Source organism: Hibiscus syriacus, unplaced genomic scaffold (assembly GCF_006381635.1).
Source record: "Hibiscus syriacus cultivar Baekdansim isolate YM2019G1 unplaced genomic scaffold, ASM638163v2 tig00112407_pilon, whole genome shotgun sequence".
NCBI classification, from domain to species: Eukaryota; Viridiplantae; Streptophyta; class Magnoliopsida; order Malvales; family Malvaceae; genus Hibiscus; species Hibiscus syriacus.
In genome coordinates, this window is record NW_024063324.1 from 236,397 (window position 1) to 259,289 (window position 22,893).

The 22,893-nt window shown below is 34.5% G+C and overlaps 1 protein-coding gene across 1 annotated transcript; it reads left to right on the forward strand.

Moving 5' to 3' along the window:
* Positions 1-18,097: 18,097 nt before the first annotated feature.
* On the forward strand, positions 18,098-21,551 carry LOC120179172 (glucose-1-phosphate adenylyltransferase large subunit, chloroplastic/amyloplastic-like). The gene is made up of 14 exons (XM_039184843.1): positions 18,098-18,515; positions 18,619-18,741; positions 18,825-18,998; positions 19,121-19,213; positions 19,297-19,380; positions 19,502-19,557; positions 19,653-19,746; positions 19,844-20,029; positions 20,150-20,230; positions 20,324-20,410; positions 20,490-20,594; positions 20,873-20,979; positions 21,089-21,149; positions 21,235-21,551. Exons 1-14 carry the CDS (start codon positions 18,285-18,287, stop codon positions 21,334-21,336), a joined length of 1,584 nt encoding a protein of 527 aa, XP_039040774.1. The 5' UTR covers positions 18,098-18,284; the 3' UTR covers positions 21,337-21,551.
* Positions 21,552-22,893: the final 1,342 nt, after the last annotated feature.

The following is a 22,893-nucleotide window of genomic DNA, read 5'->3' on the forward strand; positions in this document are numbered from 1 at the left end:
TAGCATACGAGGGGACTAAAAACTTGTTCTCAACCGGTGGTAGAGAGGTCTTCCTCAAGGAAGTTGCATAGGCTCTTCCAACTAACGCCATAACTGTTTCTTAATCTCGGATGGTATTGTGGAAGCCATCATCTTGGAGATGCAACGTTTTTGGTTGGCCACATGTGGCGTGGAGTAAAGTCTATGGTCCCAAACGGAGAGGATGGATAGGTATTCGAGATCTTAGCCTCTTCAACATCACTCTCATGGAAAAACAGGCATGAAGACTGCTGTGATAAAGACTCGTTGCTCTTCAAAGTTCTTCCTTCAAAATATTTCCCTGATGGTGACATTATGAGCGCCAAAAAAGGAGGAAATCATCTTTCATTTGGAACTACATTTTTAAAACAAAAAAGGATGAAATCAGGGTATTATTGGAGGCTGGGTATTAATAGTTCAACCCTTATGCATCAACACGCTGGGGGGACACTCTTATTTTGCTAGAATCCGTAAATGTGGGTAGACAGGTCGAACATATCAAATGCGGGGAATTCATGTTTCCTAACGAACCTAAATAAGATAGGGATAAGATTGACAGGTCGATTTAACTCTCTATGGTAGAGCTTATCTTGCTCAGGCTATCGTTGTTGGCTTCATTCTTTCCTAATTTGGGAAATTCTCCGACCACAAAGCAAGTAAAAAGATGCATGATTTATGTGACTCTGAATGTTCAAAGCTTGGCTTCCATGCTGTTGATAATTTGGAAAATATCTTAGTGTCCCGGTAATTCACAAACATATTTGTTTCTTAAATTATGATTTCATCCTTGATAAAATGAGAAGTAAGCTTAATAATTGAGCTACCCGTTCCCTCTTGATTGTTGGCTTCAACGCTTGTTCAGTCCGTTCTTGCGGCAATCCCAATCGAAGCTCTCATCATGAAGTTTGTCTGGGCTTCAATGATTCACTCAAGAAAAGCCCCTCTTGTCAATTGGGATACGGTTATACAGCCCCTCAATTGGGGAGGCCTTGGATTTCACAGAATCTATGATCATAATGTTGCCTTCATGCTGAAGATCAGACATGCCCAGGTAACCAAAAGAGATGCTCTAAGGATAGCTTTGCTCCGAGAAAAATACAAAGTCATTGATATCCTTCCCCAAAGCATTGCCCGCGCAAACTGCTCCCCTTTTTGGCGTGCTCTCTCCAACATTTGGGAAGTTTTTCGGCATAACAATTGCTTGGTCTGCTGGCAATGGCCTTGGTATTCATCTCTGGGATGACATTTGGGTGCCTAGTCTAGCCACTCTTAGACGTTATGCTTTGAACCCAGAAGTTATCGATGATAATTGCTACATTGCTGATTTAGTCTTATTGATGGTTACTACAACAGAAATGACCATTCAGTCGTGGGATCGAGTCTCACGGAGGGCATTTCATAATTTGGAGGTCTCTTACGGAAGCTGCTCTCAACTTGGTGTTGGCTACTATCTTATCTCCCCTTAGCCCATACATATGGGAAAAAGGGACATCCATTTGATGGTTACTACAACACTGAGTCCCTTTATCCCCTTTTCTATGCTAAAGCTGTGCCTCATATATTAGCATCAAGCCACCTGATGCCAATGATGTAAATAACTCTTGTCTTTGGCATTGGGGTTGTTCATCATGAATTCAGTATAAAATCTGCTTATCACTCTCTCACTGCTACTTCTTGGGATGTTAGGAACCCTTTGTGGGACTCCATATGGTATCCACAGGTACCGCAACGTACGTCTCTTTCTCTGGGCTGTTATTCGGAAAAAGCTCATGACAAACCTTGAGCGATCCAAAAGTTCTTTCATCGATGACCCCTCTTGTCCGAGCTGCAATCACACGCTCCACACTCTATGATTGTCCCTCAGCAAGTGAAGTCTGGTTGAGTGTCATCCCACCTTCTTTTGCCTTGGCTTTCTTCTCCGTGGACCTCCAAAATTGGATTAGCAGTGTCATTGCTTCCCGCAGACTCATGGGACCGCTTAATTTCACATGGAGCATCATTTTCTCATCATATCTGGATTCTGAAGGGTCGCAACGACCTGGTCTTCAACAACATTCCTCACTCCACTGAAGCTACTCTTGCTCGCAGCAACAACTGGGCTCGCCACTTCTCTAGCTGCAAACTACATTTAAAAACCCGCCAACATATTCTCCATTGATAATTACTTGGAAGTTGGAACAGGACATCCCATGGCTGGGTTTGCCTTAACTCTGATGCTGCAATGTCTACCTCATCCAGCTCTGGCACCATTGGTGGCGTCATTCGTGACCATGAAAGTGGATGGCTTGTTGGATATCACAAATCAGTGGGCATCACCCACGCCCTTCAGACGTAATTATGGGGTTTGTTTATTGGCCTCCACACTGCTTGGTCTTAATCCAAATTCAAACGGACAATTCGACAGCGGTGAAGCTCATCGTCGAAGCAGAATCTTCTCCAAATCCTCTCTCCCTCGTTCGAGCTATCAACCACATGAAACAGCGTGCATGGCTGACTGATATTACTTGGATCCCACTTCAAAGTAATATGCTTGCTGATGGCATTACCAAATTACCTCCTCCAGATTCATACCAGACCAAGCTCTTGGCTTCACCTCCCACGTCCCTTGAATATATCCTTAGTTGTGATGTCCTAATGCCTCCGTATTGCAAACTTGTTAAATCCTAATCCATTGGATTAGGCCTTATTATTCAATATAAATTATCGATAGAATACAATTAACTAGATTTTCATACGATTTTAATAACATGATTTAATAACACTAAAAGAAAATATTTACACCGTCAATTTAATCAAAGCAACTAACTATATTATCAACTTAGACCTATTATTATAAGCATTATGAAATAGAGATCAAATTATGTCATATTCAAGTTAATAGATACAATCTCCAATTTAAGATGACAGAGGGGCTAAAACAACAATTAGACATTTTAAGATCGCGATTTACTATGCAATCGAGGTGTTCGTTTGTTTTAAGTAAAGAAGAGAGCCTTCATATTTGTGGCAACTGCAGACTCTGGGATTGCAAAGTTAACTCGTGCAATATTAAAATGAAACTAAATATATTTCGGTAATTCTCGAGACCGCTTAGAAGCAATATATATATATAGTCTCATAATTAAAATAACTTCATGATAATATATTTTAATTATTAATAATATATGTGTAAAAATTAAAAATTTAGTTTCCTCTTATTGATATATCGTTAGTCCTTTTTTTATCTTTATTGATCGATAATGGCACCAATTCTAATATTAATTATTGATTGTTCATATTTTTATTGTCCTTTTATTTTCTTATGTTGTATCTTTATTTATTTTTATTTTTATTAAGTACGACATGTTTTATCTGTCTTTAAACATTTTTTACTTGCTAACATGTTTTTAGTCATTTGATCGTTGTTTTCTTTTATGTTTTTCTTAGAGTTAAATTGACATTGCCACAATTGATCAAGATGACGCTTATCTATTATATTGTTGATAATCTTTGTAACCCCCTCAGACCGATGCGGATAACCCGATCCGATCTCAAGTGTCACATTAGGGCCATTGGAGCGACCCACTGTAAAAATAGCGGAAAATTTAAAACTTTTATTAAAACATATAACTTATAAAATGATTTATCAGTATGCAGAGATAAAATAGATTTTCAGACTCGTATATAAAACAAAATACAATTACATGCCCCCTAATCACATGTACCATACTCTGCAAGCAACGTCGGAAGAACTCCTTTACTGATGTCGATAGATGCACTAATACGATTCTTTTAACCTGAAAAGGTGAGTAACAGGGTGAGCTTTAGAAAGCTCGGTAATACAGAATTACCAGGTGATGCTGAAGAGCGTGCAACTACAGATAAACATATATTTCCTTATTGGTTCCGAACATCTACAAATTTTATGATGAGCGGAGATCCTATAGATATTTCAGGGGTAACAGACAATGAGCTTTCAGTTCAGATAAGTATTTTGAATGACTAAATTCAGGAGATCAGAATAGGTTATCTAGTGTGTTCTCGTAAAACCAATAAGAATATACAGATCTTTTAAAACATATATATATATATATATATATATGAACACTACCCCCATCCGTCACGAACAAAATGTGTAGGTTGTTCCCCAGAACCATACAACCCCGTCACGACCAGTAAGGCCCTGAGCACAAAATCGAGGAGCCTTCAAGTATTCTTCCTCTAACAATACCTCCAAATAAAATATGTTTCGTCTGTAAACGGATATATAAAAAATTAAAACATAATTCAGGTCAAGTATCATATCATAATCCATGTCAAGTATCATATCACAATCCAGGTCAAGTATCAAATCAGAATCCAGGTCAAGTATCATAACAGAATTCAAATTGAAAATCATATAAAATATTCATGTGAATAGGGAACACACTAGAGTTTCCACATATTATTCAGAGATATTGGATAATCTTAGCAGGCAGAGAAACACTGATCTTCAGTATACCGATAGAATATCAGAATTCAGAATCACTATTGGAAGAGTTCAATAACTGACGAAAACATCAATTATTCAGAATGAGACTTGAGTTGATAAGGAAGAAATGAAGATTTAGGACATTTACAGTCAGTGTCGATCTATCGGATTATTGAAATAACTAAAGTTTAACAACTTTCAGAACTAATGCATGTTGACCGGTTCATTCTTTGTCCTTTAGGTATTCACTCTTTAATAACAACAATTAATGTCCATAAATCATCTTTTGAGTCATCGCCGAATGGGTCTTCCAAGGGTCTTTATTTCATTTCCACGCTTAAACGATATCATGAAATGCTGACGTACTTGATTTTTTTTGTTCATAACCCATTGTAATTGTACACTATGTAAACTCCTCAGAGTTTCCAGACTTATCCAAATCACTTACTTAATCCCTTAGTCATTGAGGTTACTTATTTCATTTAGCAGTCAAGTCTATCCCGGTTACTTCAGAGTTTTCCAGACTAATTTAGACATTTATGAATTTCGATACATATTGTACTTCCGTTCAGTTCAATTTGGTATTCGTAGTTGATTTGTCTAACGAAATATCCACTTCTTAGTACCGAATGCGATCTAGAGTTGAGCTGAGTGTTGAAAACATTTTGATGTTTCGATATAACAAATTAAGTGTTAATTAATTTTAAGATTTTATATTGAATTATATATTTGATTAAATTATTCGAATATGAAAATTATTACTCCAAGTTTTTCAAAAGTCTATTTCAATCCTTACTCAAGTGTGAAATTAAGTTTCAATCTTAAAATATTTTTGAAAGAATTTTTACAAAGTATTTCGAGCCATATTCGAGCCAAAAATAAAAATTATTTAGTATGGTATCGATACCCCCTATAGGGTACCGATACCCCTGTAAACATTTTGGTTCTGAGAAATAACAGAATGCTCGAATGGTACCGATACCCCCCATAGGTATCGATACCCCCATGCAATGGTATTGATACTCTTCAGATGGTACATATACCCTAAGGCATATAACGATCGAAATATTTGAATTTTACACTACAGGTACCGATACCCTATGAAGGGGTATCGATACCCCCCACGCTCCAAGCTGTTTTATTAATTGTTTTCACACTTAAACGGCTCCATTGACTCCACTAATCATCCCCAACATTCAGAATCAATTGAAGAAGTATTTAAGCAAGTTCTGAAGCCTTTGATCAAAAAGAAATCATAGAGAAACAAGAGAGAAAGCATCAAACACCAAGTTTGTGCAATTCAAGCCAATTTTCCTTTCAATATTCTTTTTGCTTTCAAGAACACAATTTGTGCTCATTTGTAATCATCTTTTGAGTGTTCTTATCTTGTTCTAGAATTGTGCAAACATCTTACCTTGTGAGGTTTTTCTTGTAAGTTTGCAAAATTTGTGTATTTCTCTTTGGAAGAGAGTGTGCTCAAGAATTGTGGTATAATTCTTGAGGGAGTTGTAAGGTTACTCTTTGTCCTCAAAAGAAAGAACAAATTAGTGAATTTGTTGGAAAATCCTTAGTGTGGATAGCTAAGGTAGTGGACGTACACTTTGGTTGAGAAAGTCGAACCACTATAAATCGTTATGCAAATTGGTATCAGAGCCTCACTCATTTGAAGGTTTAATCACCTCTTGAGTCGATTCAGGAAGAGTATATCGATTTTCAAAGTCATCAATAGCCGGCACTTCAAACTCTGACTTCTGTCTTGATTAATTGCCAGTCAACAAGCCTCATTTCTTCAATGGAGCTAATTATGTTTATTGGAAGATTAGGATGATGTATTTCATTCAAGCAAGTGACATGAGAGCATGTAATATCATAGAAGATGGATACATCAAACCCTCCATTCACTCGAGGTTGTGGAGTGAAGGAGAGACAAGAATGTTCAGCTCAACTCTAAAGGTATCCATATTATCTTTTGTGCTCTTGGACTGGATGAATATGGGAGAGTTTCATCTTGCAAAACCAAGGAGATATGGGACAAACTACAAGTCACTCATGAAGGCACAAACGAGGTAAAAAAAATAAAATTAGTCTTCTAACTCATAGCTATGAAAATTTCAGGATGAAACCGGATGAAGATGTCAAAGCTATGACAGATAGATTCTCCATGATTGTCAATAGTCTCAAATCATATGGAGAAATCATTCCAAATGACAAGCTTGTAAGGAAGTTAGTTTACTCTCTTCCAAAAGCTTGGTAATCAAAGGAGACGTGATCATCGAGGCTAAGAACTTGAAATCCTTGACCCTTGAAAAACTTATTGGCTCTCTCCTCACGCATGAAATGATGCTTAAAGAAGAGGAAGACCTTGAGAAAAGAGACGAGCCAAAGAAGGAGACGGAGAATAAGAAGAACGTGGGAGTTGCTCTCAAATTAATAAAAGATGAGAGTGACTCGGATGAAGATGACGATGATGAGGAAATGGCATTGTTTGTCAAACGGTTCAGAAAAATGATGAGGCGTAATCGAGGAAGAAAATTCAAATGAAATGAAGGCTTCAAAAATGAACCAAAAGAGAAGGACCCGATCATTTGCTGTGAATGCAATAAACTGGGGCATGTCAAATATGATTGCCCATAATTGAAGAATAAGGGTCAATCAAAGAGTAAGCACAAGACTCACGTGGCTACATGGAGCGATGAGGAAGGTTCCGATGAAGAGGAACAAGAAGTAACAAACTTGTGTTTGATGGCATTCGGGGAAGATTCTAAGGTAACCTCTAACTCATTTGATTTAGATGATTTATCTTATGATGAGTTATTAGAGGAATATACCGGGTTGACTTCAGACTATGAGAAATTGTTTTTAAAATATAAAAATGATATTTCGAAATTGAAAAATGAAAAGAATCTCATATTCAAGACCAGCAACGATCTTGAAAGTAAAATCAGTGATTTGCAAATCAAACTAGAAGAGTTTGAAAAGAAAATTTTGGATTTGCAAAATTTACTTTCAAAGGTCAATGATGATCATCAAAAGAAAATTGATGATCTTAAAGCTTCTTTTGATAAAGTTGGATCAAAATGTTTTGAAAAAGGAGAAAATTCAAAAACCAACTTTGTTAGAAAAAGTTTTAGAAACTACAATCATAGAGGTCCCCAAAGAACCTCTAATGGAAAAACCGTTAGAAGTATATGGGTTCCTAAAGGACTCATTACTACTAAAGATAAGGATATCCTACACAAATGGATACCTAAGGGGACTAGGTTTTTGGAAACTAATGAATATGGACCCAAAAGAATTTGGATACCAAAAATAAAAAAAATAATCTATGTTTGTAGAAAAAGGAGCATTGCTACAAGGCACGAGAAACAAATTCAAACTCATGGTACCTTGATAGTAGATGCTCAAGACACATGACCGGAGGCAAAAGCCGGTTCATAGAGCTTAACGCCAAAAATGGAGGATAAGTGACTTTTGGTGATAATTCAAAAGGTCACATTGAAGGTATAGGTACAATAGGTAATACCTCTTCCATACAAATTAAAAATGTTTTATATGTGAATGGATTAAAGCATAATCTTTTGAGTATTAGTCAATTATGTGATAAGGGATTCAATGTCATGTTTGAAACTAATGGTTGTAAAGTTATTGACATTGCATCTAATCGGATTATGTTTGTTGGTCATAGAATATGAAACATTTACATGGTGCATTTAGATTCCATAAATATGACTAATTTATGCCTAGTTGCTAAGGATGAGCATGATAGTTGGTTATGAGATAGGAGACTAGGATATGCTAGTATGAGTGTGTTGCAACGGCTTATTCAAGGAGATTTAGTTTGAGGGTTGCCTAAACTAAAATTTGATAATGATAAAATCTGTGATGTTTGTGCTAAAGGAAAACAAAAGCAAATTTCTTTTAAATCCATTAATGACGTATCCACTAGTAGAGTATTACAATTGATCCATTTAGATCTTTTTGGGCCATCTAGAACTACTAGCTTGGGTGGAAAATAATATGCATTTTTCGTGGTAGATGACTATTCTAGATATACTTGGGTTCTATTCTTAAGTACTAAAGATGAAGCATTAGAAAAATTTATCACATTTTCAAAAGTAATCCAAAACAAAAAAGGTTACTCTATAACTAGTGTTAGGAGTGATCGTGGAACTGAATTTGAAAATCTTGGATTTACTGAGTTTTGTAATTCTAATGGTATTAGCCATAATTTTTAAGCACCTAGAACCCCTCAACAAAATGGAGTTGATGAGAGGAAAAATCGAACTTTAGAACAAATGACTAGAACCATGCTTTGTGAAAACAATTTGCCAAAATATTTTTGGGCGAAAGCCACAAATACCGCTTGTTATGTTATTAATCGAGTAATGATTAGGTCTATTTTGAAGAAAACTCCATATGAACTTTTTAAAAATAAAAAGCCTAACATTAGTTATTTTCATCCTTTTGGATGTAAATGTTTTGTTTTAAACAACGATGAATACAATATTGGCAAATGTGATGCTAAAAGTGATGAAGGAATTTTTCTGGGTTATTCCTTAAATTCTAAAGCTTATTGAGTATTTAATAAAAGAACTTTAGTTGTAGAAGAGTCTATACATGTTGTTTTCGATGATAATCTCCTTCTGAGGAAGGATTCTTGTGTGAATGATGATGTAGGCATTATAAATACAAATGACATTGGAGAACCATCATCAAAGGAAGAAACGAAAGATGAGGAAACTCATGATCCTCTCGAGAATCCAATCACTGAAGACAGGGAAGTATCTTACTCAAGAGAGTACAACTATATCAATGATGGTGAGATTATTGGTGATCCATCCAAAGGGGTAACAACTCGATTTTCTCTTAGAAATATTTGTAATTATGTTGCATTTATCTCATGCATAGAACCTAATAATATTAAAGAAGCATTAAATGATGAACATTGGATTATGGCTATGCAAAAAGGGTTAAATCAATTTGAGAGAAGTAAAGTATGGACATTAGTTGCAAGGCCTAGTAATAAATCTATTATAGGTACTAGATGGGTATTTAGGAATAAGCTTGATGAGAGTGATAATATAGTGAGAAACAAGTCTAGACTTGTTGATCAAGGGTATACTCAAGAAGAGGGCATAGACTATGATGAAACATACGCTCCCGTAGCTAGGATGGAAGCAATTAGAATGTTATTAGCATTTGCATGTTTTCATGAATTTAAATTATATCAAATGGATGTTAAAAGTGCATTTGTAAATGATTTTATTAAAGAAGAAGTGTATGTGGAACAACCTCCAGGTTTTGAAAATTCAAAATTTCTGGATCATGTTCTTAAATTGACAAAAGCACTTTATGGTTTAAAACAAGCTCCTAGAGCTTGGTATGAAAGATTGTCAAAATTTTTAATTGAAAAAGGTTTTTCAAAAGGGAAGGTTGACACTACATTGTTTTTAAAGCATAAAGGTAAAGATTTATTAGTAGTTCAAATTTATGTTGATGATATAATATTTGGTTCTACTAATGATGTTCTTTGCCAAGAATTTTCTAAGCTAATGCAAAGTGAATTTGAGATGAGCATGATGGGGGAGCTCTCTTTTTTCTTGGGACTCTAAATCAAGCAAAGAAAAGATGACATCTTTATCAATCAAGCTAAATACGTCAAAGATATGCTCAAGAAGTTTGGACTGGAAAATGGGAAACCTCATGACACTCCAATGAGTTCATCAACAAAGCTTGACATAGATGAAGGAGGTAAATGCGTGGATGTTAAATTATATAGGTCAATGATTGGATCTTTGCTATATCTAACTACAAGTAGACCGGACATTATGTTTAGTGTTTGCTTATGTGCTAGATTTCAATCTTTCCCTAAGGAATCACATTTACTTGCTGTTAAGAGAATCTTTAGATACCTTAAGGACACTCTTAGTTTAGGACTTTGGTATCCTAGAGACTCTAGCTTTAGCTTATATGCCTTTTCTGATGCGAATTATGAAGGATGCAAATTAGATAGGAAAAACACCTCCGGTACTTGCCAATTCCTTGGAAATATGCTGATTTCTTGGTTTTAAAAGAAACAAAATTGTGTTGCATTATCTACCATTGAAGCGGAATACATTTTCAGCTGGTAGTTGTTGTGCACAAGTTTTATGGATGAAACAACAACATTTTGATTATGGAATTGAAGTAGGTACCATTCCTATCAAGTGTGACAATACTAGTGCTATTTGTCTCACTAAAAATCCCATCCAACACTCTAGAACTAAACACATTGAAATAAGACATCACTTCATTAGAGATCGTGTCGCTAAGGAAGATGTAGTTTTATAATTTGTTGATACTTTGCACCAATTAGCAGATATCTTTACAAAACCTTTAGACAAAGAAAGATTTTGGACACTTATGAGAGAATTAGGTTTAACTGACCTATCTTCACTTAGTGTTTACAATAATTTTAGCAATTTTAAGAATAAATGAAAAAAATGCTTAGAATAAATTTTTTGATTGCATTCTTTGCTATTAGTTAGGGGGAGTTTATGTTATTTGGTGAAAATTAAATTTATGTTCAAATGTAGCTTAAGGATTAATTTGATTGATTGAACATGATTAATTTCCAATATATAAGTTGCCAATACCACTAGAGCTAATTAATTTAGCATTTTGAGTGTTTAAAATGGATTTTTTGACATTTTTGTGCATAAGTATCGATACCCCTTAGACTGGTATCGATGCCCCCTTTGAATATGTATCGATACCCCTTTAATAGGTATCAATACCCTTTCAATAGTATCGATACCATCCTTGAATGGGTATCGATACCCCTATGATGGTACCGATACCCTCCACGGGGTCTGTTATTAAACACCCCCAAAAACCTCTTCTCTCAAACTATCTCTTCTCTAGCTTTGTCGCTGTTTCCTCTCTCCATCTCCCTAAATCACTACATTGCTTAAAAACATCAATTTGTTTTTTGGAATTCGGTTGCATATCAACTACCAATCATGCTTCAATCATTAATCTGTGCAAACAACATCAAATTCCACTCAATCCGAAATCTTTAAGGTATTTTTCCAAAAACCTCTATTTTATCAAACTTTGAACTTAGGACTAGTTTAGATTAGTTCTAGGTTGAAATAATTATCGGGCATTGATCACATGTTATTTCTAAACTAGATTCTACATCTAATTTCATAAAAACACAATATTTTTCAAATTTTCGAAATATAAATTTTTTATTATTATTTTCGAAAATCATGGGTTTAATTGATGTTTTTGATTCAATTATGTTGTTTTCATGAAAATCATACGTATTATAATTCTCAAACATTATTTGCAAAATAGTTTTCAAAACATTGCCAATTAGGATTGTTTTAGAGAACCTTAAAATATTGAGGACTCATTTGAGTTTTGGGATTGATATATTTGCATACATGTGTTTTTCAAAATTGCAGGTTATCCATTCTATTATGATTTCCTAAGTCATGTCTCACAAACGACCTAGGTCCTCTTCTAATCGTTCTAACCGACCTCAAAACCCACATCCAAATCCAAATCCTCCAATTCCTCCTCAAATTTATGATTCCATTATGACTATAAGTAATTCATGCTTTAATGAACCTGGACGTAGGCAAGATCTCTACTATAGGTATTCTCATTACTTTGAGTCATATAAAATTCGTGAAGAACGCATCCCGTCCCTTCAAGCTATGGTAGATATGAACTTTAGATATCTACCTACCCTATTAGATTGGAAATTTGATAAACTCTGTCAACTAGAACCAATTGTTTACCAACAAATCATTCAAATTTTCTATTCCAATGCCGTTTGCATTCAAAATCGAGAATAAACTGCAACCATAGGGATTCGATCCTATCTTCTAGGTCAATTCATTCACATTGATTCTCAGTATATAGCACATGCCTTTGGCTTAGATGATAATGGATTATGCGATGAAAAACAAATCGTATGTTCCCGTTACAAGGTTAGATCAAGTGCGCGTATCTTAGATCATCACAATCAATTTTTTCATCTTATGATCTCTTGGTGGTTTAGACCATCCGGAGGAAAATACTCTACTCTTAGAGCCTTAGATTTGTGGTGGATACATTGTATCCAGAATAATATGAAAATTAACCTTCCTCATATCATCTTTTCTGTTCTCGTTGACACCGTGAATCTCGTTCCTAATAAGAAAACTTGTCCAAGTCTAGTTTACGATTGTCTACTGAGTAACTTGTTTAAGAAAGCTGAGCTTAGGGTACATCTTGATGTAGCCATCCCTCTCAAAAACCAAATTAATCTTCTTTCCTTAACGAGATTGGGATGGACAAATGATAAGGATACCGGTGAATGGGTTCGATTATCTGAGGAAACTCGGGAGCTAGTTCATCACGAGATCTACCGGGAGTGGACGACGATCCAGAGCTTCAACAACTAATGCAAGATATTGACGAAACCGACGACGAGCCGGAGCAGCCCGAAGAACCAGCACCCCAAGAGAATAAAATGCCTCATATTTTCGTTCATTTTTGAGACATTTGATCTACGTTTTGCTTCCATCGATTCCCATTTAACTGCAAACAACGAAGCGATGAATCATCGCTTAGACACTTTGGAAGCTCAACAGATGGAGTTTCAAAGGGAAATGCTTGCACGTATGGATGCTCTTACTCTTGAGATGCAAGCACGATTTCCTCCTCCTCTGATCCTTCTATGGACGAGTAGACCTTGCTTGGTTTTTATTTTGGATCAACTTAGAACTTTCATTGTTAAAACATTTTGAATGTTTTTGATTGATGGATGATTGAATTTGTTTGGATTGTTTAAATTTGAGTTTGCTTGGATTTATGTTTGGTTGTTTTAACTTATTATATATATATTTAGTTTGGTTTTAACATTCATTTTGAGCTTAATGTTTATTAATTTTTGCATTATTTACATATTAGTTGCATTATGACCAATTTCCATTGCACATTTGTTTATGAATATTGATTATGGAACGAATGGCTAATCTTTCTCTTGATTTTGATCTTAACAGCTTAAGCTTTATTTAATCAATTAGCAAAATCTTGTTTTCTAAACCTTTTTGAGTCATCTTTTTGATTTAATAAAAAGGGGGAAAAATATTAGAGTAAGGGGGAGTAATTTTCAAATTTTCAAACTTGATTTCCAAAATTATTTTCAAATTAGAAAATCTTAAAATTTACTCAAAATTTTTTTGTTATATCAAAAAGGGGGAGATGGTTGAAAACATTTTGATGTTGCAATATAACAAATTAAGTATTAATTAATTTTAAGATTTTATATTGAGTTATATATTTGATTAAATTATTCGAATATGAAAATTACTACTCCAAGTTTTTCAAAAGTCTATTTCAATCCTTACTCAACCGTAAAATTAAGTTTCAATCTTAAAATATTTTTGAAACAATTTTTACAAAGTATTTCGAGCCATATTCGAGCCAAAAATAAAAATTATTTAGTATGGTATCGATACCCCCTATAGTGTACCGATACCCCTGTAAACATTTTGATTCGAGAAATAATAGAATGCTCGAATGGTACCGATACCCCCCATAGGTATCGATACCCCCATGCAATGGTATCGATACTCCTCAGATGGTACCGATACCCTAAGGCATATAACGGTCAAAATATTTGAATTGTACACTATAGGTACCGATACCCTATAAAGGGGTACCGATACCCCCACGCTCCAAGCTGTTTATTAATTGTTTTCACACTTAAACGGCTCCATTGACTCCACTAATCATCCCCAACGTTCAGAATCAATTGAAGGAGTATTTAAGCAAGTTCTGAAGCCTTTGATCAAAAGAAATCATAGAGAAACAAGAGAGAAAGCATCAAACACCAAGTTTGTGCAATTCAAGCCAATTTTCCTTTCAATATTCTTTTTCCTTTCAAGAACACAATTTGTGCTCATTGTAATCATCTTGAGTGTTCTTATCTTGTTCTAGAATTGTGCAAACATCTTACCATGTGAGGTTTTTCTTGTAAGTGTGCAAAATTTGTGTATTTCTCTTTGGAAGAGAGTTGCTCAAGAATTGAGGTATAATTCTTGAGGGAGTTGTAAGGTTAGTCTTTGTCCTCAAAAGAAAGAACAAATTAGTGAATTTGCTGGAAAATCCTTAGTGTGGATAGCAAAGGTAGTGGACGTAGACTTTGGTTGAGAAAGTCAAACCACTATAAATCGTTGTGTAAATTACTTTTAATTTTCTACAAAAGCTTCCACCAAATTTTTAATTTCCAATTCACCCCATCTTGTCCTATTCCATCGATCGATTAACCTAACACTGAGCTAAGTACTTCTAGAATTATCATCGATCTAAATTTGAGAAGGAGAACACACATTCAAATTATACCTATGCTGTTCAGGTACTAACATATCATTAGCGTTGGTCAACTCACTTAAACTGATTTCCATAACTTTTAAGGGTAGTTCAACACCCATGTTTATTTCGATTCCTTAATTAATCCAAAAAATTTACTTGTCTAGACCATAAGGGCATTTTGGTGCTCAATATGTTTCCATTCATTTCAAAGCTTGAGGATAACTATTCATTCCTGAGCTTGGTGATATTCTTGAGTCATTTCCATTACATGGGTATTTTGGTCATTTTACAGATCCAATGTATTTCAATCATTTCCTTCTATTTGATCTTATTATTTAATTTAATCTTATCACTTACTTCAGTCCTTTCAAACAATTATGACCAAAGAACACCATCGATAAATAATTCTTCAGGTAATTACTTATAACTCGGAGATTTTCGAGTCGATAGCTTTCTCAAAATTTTCAAATAGAATATCAGAAATTTCTTGGACAAAGACATGTTCTTAACAATTAAATCCGTAATTTATTGGGTTAAGAACGAAATCTTAGGGTACTTTCTCATTCAGGGTCAACTCGGACAATTTTTACTTCTCAAGGGCATTTTCATAATTTCTTAACCAAATAATTTCAGTAATAAATCTTAATGTAAATAATTATAATTTAGAGATCCTATGGTCAATTGCTTTCCCGAACATTCTCTGATCTTGAAATGATTCCTTAACAGACTTTTAGTATCTTGCACAAACCCTATTGGGGTTAAAAACCGGTTATCCAAATTTTCTTAGCAAAACTAGCATTTCTTATGCACATCTAAAATTTTATCAGATCAATATGCCTTTTTAGAATTATTAATCAACTTCCAGGGATAATTCTTGTCATTATACAACATAAGGGTATTTTCGTAATTTATCACTTAAACCATATTTGGTTCGAATCCATCCATAATCAAACAAGCATAATAGACCAAACATATATATATATATATATATATCTATGCATTTATCCATTATCAACATGTTCCATAAAGCTTAAAGAGGTAGTAATGTATTACCTCGATTTTCGTGCAATACTTATCAACCCTTAAATTCCATTCGAACGTCCTCGAACCTTAATTCAACTTCCAATAATTCCTCAAATACATAGCAATATAAATTTCATAAAAATGGATCTTAATTCTGAAAACGGATCGAATCAGATGATAAATAAGTGAAAAACAACTTATCAGGTTTGAATTTGGCTAAATGGACCCCAAAAACAACTTAGGACGTCAAAAAACGTCAGAATAGGTATACCCGGAAAAAGTCAACGGCCGTTCAATGGCCAGTCAACGGCGGTTAAAGTTCTGGTCAACGCAGGTCAACGAGGTCAACGGGTCAGGTCGGGTCAGATCGGACCGGGTCAGGTCAGACAGGTCAAACTAATCAAACCAGTTATTTTCTGTTTATGCACAGAACCATCCCCACGCGTAGGGAGCGACGCGTGCGGCGTCCTCAGAGCCCTAAAAATCCCGAAAAAATTTCTAAAAATTATTTTATGGCATTTTGAGATACTTACCAAACTCGTTTCATAATTTGAAAAGCGGAGAGCTCGATTCCGAAACATCAAAAACTTTGACTTTCTCACCCCTCCACGCGCCGGCGACGACGAAGACACGGAGATCACCGGTAGACTCAGAACAATGCAAGAAACACGATGGTGTAGGAGGTGTCGAAAACGATTGGTCGGATCGACGTGAATCGACGAAAAACCAACGAAAATTTAGTTAAAACCGACTATACTTCCGACTGAAATTAACGATGCCTATTCATGATAAGAGACTTTAGGGGTTTTGTTCATCTTTGATAACGAACACGATGGTGGTTTCGATTCGTCAAACTGTGACCGGACGGTGAGTAGATCGGAGATTAAAGGAGGGTAAAAGGGGAGGAAAAACTGGGAAAAATATGCAAAAACATATGGGAAATGAGAGTTTATAATTATCTCAAAAATAAAAATGGGTAAACCATGAATTTAGTCACTGAATTTCCTACACTTCTTAAAATGGTTTGCTAACTTTACGATTTTATAATTTAATCTCAATTTCTTCCAAAATACCAAATTAAATCCAATACTTTATAATTTCTAAAATTTTAGCACCTAAATTGGGGTGTTACATTCTCTATTTTGGACCCTCGAATTAGATTTGGATATCTAATTTGTGTTTGTGGATAGTTTTTCACGTTACTCGAGTTTGATTTGTAGTTTGTTAATAATCTTTCAAACTTTCAATAGTTTGATCCCTTTTGTTATTTGTTTGATGATACAATTAGATCTATTTATATCTATCTCTGTTTAAGTTTCTTGGTTAGATTTTAATTTTTCCTTACGTGATTATAAGTGGCTAGTTTTGTTTTAATAATTATAAAAAATTATCTTAATGATGTACTTAATTTACAATTATGATCATAAATCTTTATCATAATTTAAGATATTTACTATTCTAAATAATATTTGTGGCTTCTATAAACAAATTATTAATAATATACATTTATTCTATAGATGTGACTATTCAAATTTAAATTAAAAAAATTCCTTGAAAGAGCCTACTAATAAGAAAAGCAATATGAACAATGGCTTGGCACCCTTAATTCTTTTAATGTTATTTTTTATTTTTATAATTGAGATTTTTAATTTTTAATTTTATAATTAAAGCTTTTAATTTTTATAATCTCCCTTTTTACCTTTATAATTAAAGATCTTATTTTTTCAACTTTTTTACTTATATAATTGAAGTCCTAAATTTTTAATCTAACTTTTTATCAATTGAGGTCTTTAATTTTTTCAATCTTATTTTTATCTTTATGATTGAGGTTAATAATTTTTTCAACCTTACTTTTTATTTTATAATTGGTACCCTAATTTATTTTTTTTATAATTTATTAATATAATACTAAATTAATTATTTAAAATAATTAAATATATTTTCAATTAATAAACCTACTTTTTAGTTTCGCTCATGAACTGGAAAACGTGCGAGACCGATTCTAACTATTGACAATGCTCAATAGATTCATATATATATATATATATATATATATATATATATATATATATATATTATCAGATACTATCATTACTGATTGATTGTTCTCTAAGTTTCTTCCTCCTTTTTAGTTTAATCAAAAGAGTTTTCTTTTTTAACTACCCGTTCCTCTTCTCCCCCACAATTTTTGTAACCCAGCATTTCCAGTTACTACTTTAAAAATAATAATGATTTTGCATACGGATTCTTCTTCGGTTTAGAGTGTTTTTAGGATCTGGGTGTTTCCACTTTTGGATTTTGTTGACTTAGGCATAGTCTATACTCTAATGTTCTCTCAGCTTTTTTATCTCTTTTCCATCAACCTTTCTTATTTTTTTTCTTTTTATCTACATTACATTTTTGCTGTTTAATATTTTTTCATTTATTGATTAATTCAGCAATGGAATCTCTGTGCATGGCACTCAAGCCAAATGCCAATTGGTTTCATGTTAGGAAAGGTGGTAGTAATGGACGCTCTCTTTCATGGGGTGAGAGTATCAAAGGGGATCTTAAACGCAGGGATTTTGCAAGACAATTATGGAAGAGTTTGAGAGCTGAAAATGGTGCCAGGAAAGCAAAGCCTGCTGTTGTTTGCTCTTCTCCAAATCCAGATAATGACACTGATCCCATAGTATGTGAAAAATAACATTTTTCATGATACCAAGTATTTTGAATTTTGTTTTCAATGTGGGTATTTTGATTATCACTAAGCATTTGAATCTTTTCATTATCAGGAAGAGCAGGCAGCCATGTTTGAGACTCCACAAGCAGACCCAAAGCAAGTGGCTACCATCATACTGGGTGGCGGTGCTGGGACACGCCTCTTTCCTCTTACTAGCAAGAGAGCCAAACCAGCAGTAAGATATAAGCCTTCTTTTTTATAATGAAATAAACATTTTTTTTTAAATTTCAGAATACTATGATTTTGTTTGGATCGTAGGTTCCCATTGGAGGTTGTTACAGGCTGATTGATGTTCCAATTAGCAACTGTATCAACAGTGGCATCAAAAAGATATTTATCTTAACTCAGTTCAACTCTTTTTCCCTCAATCGTCACTTGGCAAGGACATACACCTTTGGGAATGGTGTAAATTTTGGAGATGGCTTTGTGGAAGTAAGCCCATGTTGGTTTAGCAGTATAGATACTGCTAGAAATCCTTGTTTATAATTTGCATTTTATCAGATTTTAATTGTTTTGGTGAAAGTTTTCATGAAGCTATGTTGCCTACATAACAGGTTTTGGCTGCCACTCAAACATCAGGAGCAGGAGGGAAGAAATGGTTCCAAGGAACAGCTGATGCCGTGAGGCAATTTAGTTGGGTCTTTGAGGTTAGTTACTCGGGTTCGTATTCGAGCTCAAGCCATCTTTCTGAACCCTGATGTTCATCTGAATGTGATTTAATGTCTGCCAGGATGCCAAGGCCAAGGATGTCCAGCATGTTCTGATATTGTCCGGTGATCATCTGTACCGAGCAGACTACATGGATTTTGTGCAGGTAATTAGTTTGGTTTCTAGGAGCATTCCAACTTCCAAGGCTCTTCTTTTCTCTTTCCCAAGCATGGGTGTTGTACCTTGAAAGACCATTCTGGCATAATCCACGGTTATTGTTCTTGCAGAAGCATATTGACACAGATGCTGATATCACGGTATCTTGTTTACCAATGGATGATAGGTATTTATCATTTAATGTTGCTCAAAACATGAAAGCATATACCAATGGTTGCTTTCCTTCCTAATGTCGGAATCAACTTCATTTCGATTTTGCAGCCGTGCATCGGATTTTGGATTGATGAAGATAGATGGAACAGGAAGGATCGTCCAGTTTGCAGAGAAACCGAAGGGCGGCGATCTTAAAGCTATGGTACTTGCTTTTACCACTTCTGATCACTTCTTAACCCAAAATTCCATAGTTTTGGTGTTCTATACATACTATAACTCATTTCACATTTGTACAACAGCAAGGTGATACCTCCATATTAGGGTTATCAGGCAAAGATGCTGCAAAATATCCTTACATTGCATCAATGGGTGTGTATGTGTTCAAAACCGATGTATTGTTAAAGCTTCTGACACGGAGCTATCCATCTTGCAATGACTTTGGTTCGGAGATTATTCCGTCTGTGGTAAAGGACCACAACGTACAGGCAAGATGGGTTTTACAAGAACTTTTACATTTACTTTTCTCCTAGGATTTTTCAGCAGTAATCAGATGCTAATTAGTGATTCTAATTCGGTGATCAAACTGCTGATCTGAATCTTCACAGGCATATTTATTCAATGACTATTGGGAAGACATTGGGACCATAAAGTCCTTCTTTGATGCCAACTTAGCTCTCACCGATCAGGTTTCCGTATAGATATGGCAATCATTTGATTATTACTTACATTTGGTATTTGGTATCCATTTCCTGGAAACTAGTTTTATTTTCTACATGCAGCCCCCAAAGTTCGAGTTTCACGATCCAAAAACTCCTTTCTATACATCTCCAAGATTCTTGCCTCCCACGAAAGTTGATCAATGCAGGGTATTTACTTCAAGTCTTAGTTTAGATTGTGATTAATGAATTTGGCCGTCTCACCTCATGGAAAATTCGGTTGCTACAGGTTGTTAATGCCATAATTTCACATGGTTGCTTCTTGCGGGGCTGTATCGTACAACGCTCTATAGTCGGGGTGCGGTCACGTTTGGAGTCTGGTGTTGAGCTTCAGGTGATCCCACATCTTCACTTTCCCATAGAAATATCATCAAACTAGTGATTACAAACACCTCTTCTTTCTGATAAACTGCATTTATAGTTAGTAATGGCATAGACTAAACTTTGAGAAGATTGGATCCACTTTTCACATGCTTATACTTCTGACGAGTAATCGTGCGGCCTTAGGCCTGTATGCCTAAGTCAGCCTTAATCAAGAGAGCAAAGTTGTTGGAACAGACAAGAGTACATATGCAAATATGTTACCTTATCTTTATGTTCCTTTCTCTGCAGGATACCATGATGATGGGAGCAGACTACTATCAAACACAGTCAGAAATGATGTCTCTGCTAAAGGAAGGAAAGGTTCCTGTCGGTGTCGGACAAAACACAAAGATCATGTAAGATCTATATTGAAGAAAAGAAACCAAATTTTCTAATTGATAATCCCATGTAGAAGATAATTTTGTTTGAAAATAATTTCTTATTGTTGCTACTGTGTTTTTAAAGGAATTGCATAATAGACAAGAATGCCAAGATAGGAAAGGATGTGATCATATCAAATAGTGATGTAAGTATTGCTTCCATCAATGTTTAGTATATCTTAAGATTTTTTTTCTTCTTTTTAATAATTTTCATTTACTTTGGCCACTCAGGGTGTTGAAGAAGCTGAGAGACCAGAGCAAGGGTTTTACATCAGGTCTGGGATCACAGTCATAATGAAGAATGCAACAATTAAAGATGGAACCCGAATATGAAATATCGAATCGGATCGAGCTCACGAACTAAAGTTAACAGCTATATTCTGCTGAATTCTTGCTGTGCTGTTTTGCAGTAAAAATATATATAGGAGTATTGCTTTGTATATGTAAAGTACAAGTTCCTCTGCAAATTCTACATAGGAATTCAACTGCAGTCTTTGCTTATGTATTTCTTCTTGAATAGTTTAATTCATTTGATATCCAAAAACACCAATAAGCTTAAAGAACAAAATAAGTTGGTTCACCAAAATATTCAATAAGTTGGTTCACCGATATGTTGATTTATTGGAACTGATGCTGTTTCGAATTAGTGTATTATTATTATTTTATGTTTTTCTTTCTTCAGTCTTTCTCAATTCTCCCGACTCCTCACCAATACCCAGCTCCAATTTTCCTTTTTAAATCAAACCCTAAATTTTATAATGGATAAATCCAATTATTATTATTATTATTTTCAATAGAATTTGAAAAACCTTATAATCATCAACATTAACAAAATAATCATTTATGCATGAAATTTAAATTATAAAAATCTAACGTAACATAATAAATTATTAATTTATTTCTAAATATTTACTGCATTGATATAATTTCATTAACAAATAAATACATTTCTTTTTAACTCTTTCATTTTCAAAAGAAAAAACCCAGATTAACATCGTGTTTTTTATGTTAGCGGATCAAAAAAACCCTAAAAGTTTGAAAGATGGCGAGACTCGATAATACCATGGTGAGTGGGGATAATTGTAGTGGATGAGGTGGTGATGAGGGTTAAGATCAAGATTTTGTGTATTAATGTGGCAATAAAGATAATGAAAATTTGATAACTGATTTTTTATGGTGACTATGGTTGTGTTTGATGGGAGTAGTTGGTGACATATTGGTGGGGGGATGGATGATGGATGAGGCAGTTAAGCGTGTAGAGAAATTAATTGAAAATGGTAATGGTGATTTTGGGAAAAAATGATGGAGGAGACATTGTGAGTGATGAAGGGTGAGACTCGATAAAACAATGGTGAGTGGGGATATCACTTAAGAAAAGAAGGCTAGAAAGGAAAAAAAAATCGAAAAAAAATGCAAAGGGGAGTGCTTACCATTGACTAGTGTTTATTTTGTGCTATATTTTGTGTTTAAATACTCTTTGTTTGTTCATATTATTATTGATGATTTGAGCATGATAATGACTTCTGAAAAATGTGCTTAAAAGACCTGAAAACTATATTTTTTTATCTGAAATCATGGGCATGAAACTGGGCATGAAAGTTCTTACGTGAAATCCAGTCAGCATCTTCTAGAAGGTCCAGTCAGAATTTTCTTGGAGGTAGAAGACTCAGCCACAAATTCAAATTTAAATTCTGATTCTATCTTTATTTTTAGGAATTAATTTTCAAGAATTATCTTTTAGGATTTTTAATGTAATTTTAGAGTTTTTCATAGACTATAAATACCCCATCGGAGTAAGACTGGAAAAAAATCATCTCAGAGATCTCTCAAATTCTTTTGGTCCTTTGTTTAGTTTTTATAAAATTAATTTTTTAATTTTTCTTTTCTTTA

Coding starts and splice junctions, on each gene's coding strand:
- LOC120179172 (XM_039184843.1), top strand. CDS start 18,285: ATGGAATCTCTGTGCATGGCACTCAAGCCAAATGCCAATTGGTTTCAT. Junction 20,595..20,872: donor AGTCTGGTGTTGAGCTTCAG/GTGATCCCACAT, acceptor CTTTCTCTGCAG/GATACCATGATGATGGGAGC. Junction 20,980..21,088: donor GGACAAAACACAAAGATCAT/GTAAGATCTATA, acceptor GTGTTTTTAAAG/GAATTGCATAATAGACAAGA.